At 49.2% G+C, this 5,141-nt stretch overlaps 1 protein-coding gene across 1 annotated transcript; it reads left to right on the forward strand.

Moving 5' to 3' along the window:
• The first annotated feature begins 1,138 nt into the window (after positions 1-1,138).
• Positions 1,139-5,141, forward strand: tnnc1a (troponin C type 1a (slow)). Its single transcript, XM_047041220.1, has 6 exons — positions 1,139-1,240; positions 3,215-3,245; positions 3,386-3,532; positions 3,767-3,881; positions 4,215-4,351; positions 4,551-5,141. The coding sequence occupies exons 1-6, from the start codon at positions 1,217-1,219 to the stop codon at positions 4,580-4,582; spliced, it is 486 nt and encodes a 161-aa protein (XP_046897176.1). The 5' UTR covers positions 1,139-1,216; the 3' UTR covers positions 4,583-5,141.

Here is a 5,141-nt window from a genome sequence, read left to right on the forward strand (position 1 = left end):
AAACATGGATTATTCTGAAAAATAAACTTTGTCTCTTCATGGACTCATTTTAACAAAACAACATAAGAATGTCTCTTTACGGCAATGGCTTTCATGACTGAACTCTGCAGGGTTTATTTTGCTTGTCAAAATGGCCTTGATTCATACCACAAGACTTAGTATATTCTAGGTATCTAGGTGACAGGTATCTCCCGTGAAGGGAGATAATCTAATTCAATATTTGCACATCATTACCTCATGTCAATTATGGTTCCTTAGATTTGACCCAGATCTCTCTTTCAGCCCTCTGATGAATCAGATATTCTATGCCAGGCTTGTGCAGCCTTTCAACTCCAACAGACTGTGGGCAGTGCCCTCTGCTGGTTGGGAAAGAGCAGCTCAATCAGAAATTCATCAAGAAGCTCACACACACACATGAAAACATACACACAGTTACATGCACACACCTATATGATTGTGTTTTACTGGTAAGATTAACCCCACTGTTCTGTTCTCTCTTCACTCCCTTTCCCTCCTTCTTTATAGGGCTGCCCTGGCTGGGCTGTGTCCTGGCTCTCATGCCCTCTCCCCTGGCTCTGACCCACACCCCTTCTCTTCTGGTCCTCACCCCCTCACTCCTGGCCCAGACCCCCTCTGCCCTACCCCACACCTCCTCTCACATGGCCCAGACCCCCTCTGCCCTACCCCACACCTCCTCTCACATGGCCCAGACCCCCTCTGCCCTACCCCACACTCCTTCTCTCCTGGTCCACAACTCCTCTCTCCTACCCCACATCCCCTCTTCCCTGGTCCACACCCCCCTTCTCCCGGCCCAGACCCCTCTCCCCTGGCCCTTACCCCCTCTCTACTGGCCCTCTGCTCCAGGTCTGCTGGAATGTTGAGTGTCTCTGGCCCCCTCTCTAGAGATTAGGCTTCACCATGCATGCCCCCACACTTCATTCCATTCCAAAGTGTGTGTGTGCCCCCTAAGAGCAGCCGCATTTTTATCTGAGCCTGGTGATTGTGACGGATCGGTACACACAAACATACACTCACACAGACACACACACAGACACACACACACACACAGAGCCAAGAGGCTGGGCAGGGAGGGACCAGGCCGCACCAGGCTCCAGCTATAAAACCCTCCTAGGATGGGTCCAGTGTCCTGCTCTGCTCTTTGCTCCACCTCTCTCCTCTGTGCCTCTACACCCTTGGACGGGCAGCGGCCTCCACCATGAACGACATCTACAAAGCAGCGGTAGGTCCTCCTCAACTCCTACATTTTCACTGCGGTGCTTCTATCGAGAAACCGTCCCAAATATGTGGATGTTGTTGATTCCCTAGTAGCATGAGTCTGGGGGTGACTGAGACACACTGAGATGGTGGGTGATTTGGGAGACAAGGGGAGTGGTCAATAGGTAAAGTTTAATAACTAAATGTAAATCTCTTGACTGTTGCAGAACTCTGTTTACATCAGGTAAACAGTGTAACTGATGCGTTATTTGCTCAACTTAATTGATGAACAGCTCTGACTAACATTAAATTATTGTTAAAACAAAATGATACAGAATTCAATCACCTTACACTCTCAAACTTAATTTCAATATTTCAAGGATTTAAAAGATTTCAAGTGTCAACACTCCAGTGAAGTCTTCTATTGTGTAGTATTTTGTCCGTCCTACATTGCCTAGATGGTTTACCAATCCCAAATGACTTGACTGACATTCTACACTGTCTCTCCTCTGTCTAGTACATACAACATCAGCTTGTGTTGAGTGAGGCTGGAGACCATGTATAGGTCTCTAGATGCCCTGCTATCAGGGCATTTAGGAGCCACTCAGGGGTCACTGACAGGACAGATCCCTGGTCCACTCTGGAGGTTCATTCATGACTACAAATGGACTAGTCCCACTTCACATGGCTAATTTTGGCCCAGTTGCTCAGATGCTCCTGCATGTGTGTTTGTGTGGTGCCAGAGAAGGGCTTCAGGTTTAGATACCAGCCACCCCACGCCCCACCCCCTCAGCCCCCAAGGCTGAATTCCAGCATTATCTGTGAGCTGCTACGGCTGTATGTTTATCTGTCTATCTCTGCCTGCCTGCCTGCTTGACTGCCCGACTGCCTGCCTGCCTGGCCAGCCCTTTAGCCTGCCTCCCCAGCCCCCCTCTCCAGCCTCCCTCCCCAGCCCCCCTCTCCAGCCTCCCTCCCCAGCCCCCCTCTCCAGCCTCCCTCCCCAGCCCCCCTCTCCAGCCTGCCTCCCCAGCCCCCCTCTCCAGCCTCCCTCCCCAGCCCCCCTCTCCAGCCTCCTTCCCCAGCCCCCCTCTCCAGCCTGCCTCCCCAGCCCCCCTCTCCAGCCTCCCTCCCCGGCCCCCCTCTCCAGCCTGCCTCCCCAGCCCCCCTCTTCAGCCTCCCTCCCCAGCCCCCCTCTCCAGCCTCCCTCCCCAGCCCCCCTCTCCAGCCTCCCTCCCCAGCCCCCCTCTCCAGCCTCCCTCCCCAGCCCCCCTCTCCAGCCTGCCTCCCCAGGCCACCCATGTCTCAACTGGGGACCACCAGCCAGAGAAAACACAGGAATGTGTGTTTGTGTGTCTGTGGAAGCGTGTGTGATGTTCAGAGGGACATTGCTTTATTCATATATCATCACCAGTGAAGTGTTTGTTAAATCTGTGGTGGCCGAGAGACAATAACTCTTACATAAGCAGCTGTCTCCCTCTCTCATACATGGTAGCTTTTCCAGGATTACTGCTCCATTGTGGGGCCAGATCCACTGCTATGCTTGTTTAAAGCACTGTGTATTGTGTCCTTTATCTGCGGTTTCTGATCCTCCTGTCAATGTATTTATAACTCTCTGCCCACAGACTCAGGCCACACATATGATATATAGGTCGTGTGTTTAGTGAGGGATAGTAAAGTGTGAAGCACTAAAATAAACGTACCACTGAGGGCTGAATAAGCTTTATGTAAAACAACTCTGGAGGGGATCTGTTTGACAGGCTGGGTGAGGGATACTATCCAGATTTGTCGGCTTAATATTGTTGGAGCTACTGCATGCAAGGTTAGAACTAGACCTTTTCTAAAGGAGATAAGAAATATCTCGCCCTGACATAATTAATGTTGTATTTGCAAACGTTTCAATCAAATTGTATCAAACCTTAATCTAGGCCTGTGTCATATGTACAGTACTGTTCTTTCCCAGCTGACACTTGGTTTCCACCCTCTGTTTCTGTCTGTTCAGGTAGAGCAGCTGACGGATGAGCAGAAAAATGGTGTGTTTGGATCCGTGTGTCTATGTTGACGAAAATATGTGAAGGCAGTTTAGCAAGACATAACAGTGTGGTTGACCACACCTGAAAGAAGTACAACACCAACCTATGACCTGACTGACCTCTGTGTTGTCCTGTTCCAGAGTTCAAGGCAGCGTTTGACATCTTCGTGCAGGATGCAGAGGATGGCTGCATCAGCACCAAGGAGCTGGGGAAGGTGATGAGGATGCTGGGCCAAAACCCCACCCCTGAGGAGCTGCAGGAGATGATCGACGAGGTGGATGAAGATGGTAAACTCAACATGAATCCAAACCCAAATACAAAGCTGTGATTATCCTTAGTGACAAGGTTTGGGGGGGGTTGTATGACATTGTCCATGTATGATGCATTGGTATCTTGGCATCACCTTGCGTACCTGTGTGTGTATGTGTGTGTGTGTGTGTGTGTGTGTGTGTGTGTGTGTGTGTGTGTGTGTGTGTGTGTGTGTGTGTGTGTGTGTGTGTGTGTGTGTGTGCTGATTGCAGGGAGTGGCACGGTGGACTTTGATGAATTCTTGGTCATGATGGTAAGGTGCATGAAGGACGACAGCAAGGGGAAGACTGAGGAGGAACTTGCCGAGCTGTTCCGCATGTTTGACAAGTGAGTGGATCTATTGTTGACTTGCTGCCCTGGATCTTATCGAGCCATTTCTGTATGTGTGGGTGTGTGTGTGGGTGGGTGTGTGGTGTGTGTGTACCATCAAACGGAAATCCTACAGCAAGCATGTGAGTAATAAGAGTAGAAGAACCCTGGTAGAACAGTTCCCTAAACCCCGTGAGAACACCTGGGCCCAAATATAAACTCTGCTCATTCTCTGTGTTCTCCGACCAGTGCTCTCATAGCAGCATAGAATGTCCAAAACCAAAGCCTGTACACAGTACTCAGACCAACGGACAGTGTAAGACATGGTTGCTGTGACGCCTGACCCTGCAGGAATGCAGACGGCTACATAGACCTGGAGGAGCTGAAGGTGATGCTGGAGGCCACAGGAGAGGCCATCACCGAGGACGACATAGAGGAGCTGATGAAGGACGGCGACCGCAACAACGACGGAAAGATCGACTACGATGGTGAGGAGTGTAAACACTGGTAGAACTACAACTATGTCTGACTGATCACCTGCCATGGACCTCATATTCATGGGATGACCAAAGGATGTGAGGTGTTGTAATTGACTGAAGATCACTCGTGCGGGAGTAAGGCATGCTGCTGGTGTATTCATGAAGCTGATCTGACTGTCTCTGTGTGTGTGTCTCCTTGGTGATCCAGAGTTCTTGGAGTTTATGAAAGGAGTGGAGTAAACAGGACCAGGAGACGATGGACGACCCTCACCCCATAGTGTTATTTTTGTATCTCAGTCCACAGACACCTGTGAACATCTGGAGGCTGATTTTGGATGCCATTGAGAAACTTTGAACGACTTTGCAAGATTTAGTTGAATATTGGATTGGTTCTGTATTTTTCTTACTTTCTACCATTTCTTGCATTGTTGTAAATATTGTTTGCATCTAGTTTGGTGCCCACATACAGTATCTGTGTAAATGCAATCAATTAACAAACCCAACATTACTTCAGTTTGGCCACAAACGATAATTTTTTATTTCATAGTTGTGCAGCACCACATACCGTTTACAAATCTTTCTACCGAATGAGTTCTGTTCATACCCCTATACCACAATTAGGTTGGTCCATATAGGCTAAACATCCGGTACATTTACAATGAGTCTACTGTCAGCAAACACTGTATGATGTATAGTATGTGTTCCAGTATGTTGGAGAGAGACCCTCTCATGGATGTCTACACCACACATCTGCTTAGATTGAGCAACCACGTAATAAACATGATGCATTTGTCAAAGC

The sequence above is a fragment of the Hypomesus transpacificus genome, chromosome 18, assembly GCF_021917145.1.
Source record: "Hypomesus transpacificus isolate Combined female chromosome 18, fHypTra1, whole genome shotgun sequence".
NCBI lineage: Eukaryota > Metazoa > Chordata > Actinopteri > Osmeriformes > Osmeridae > Hypomesus > Hypomesus transpacificus.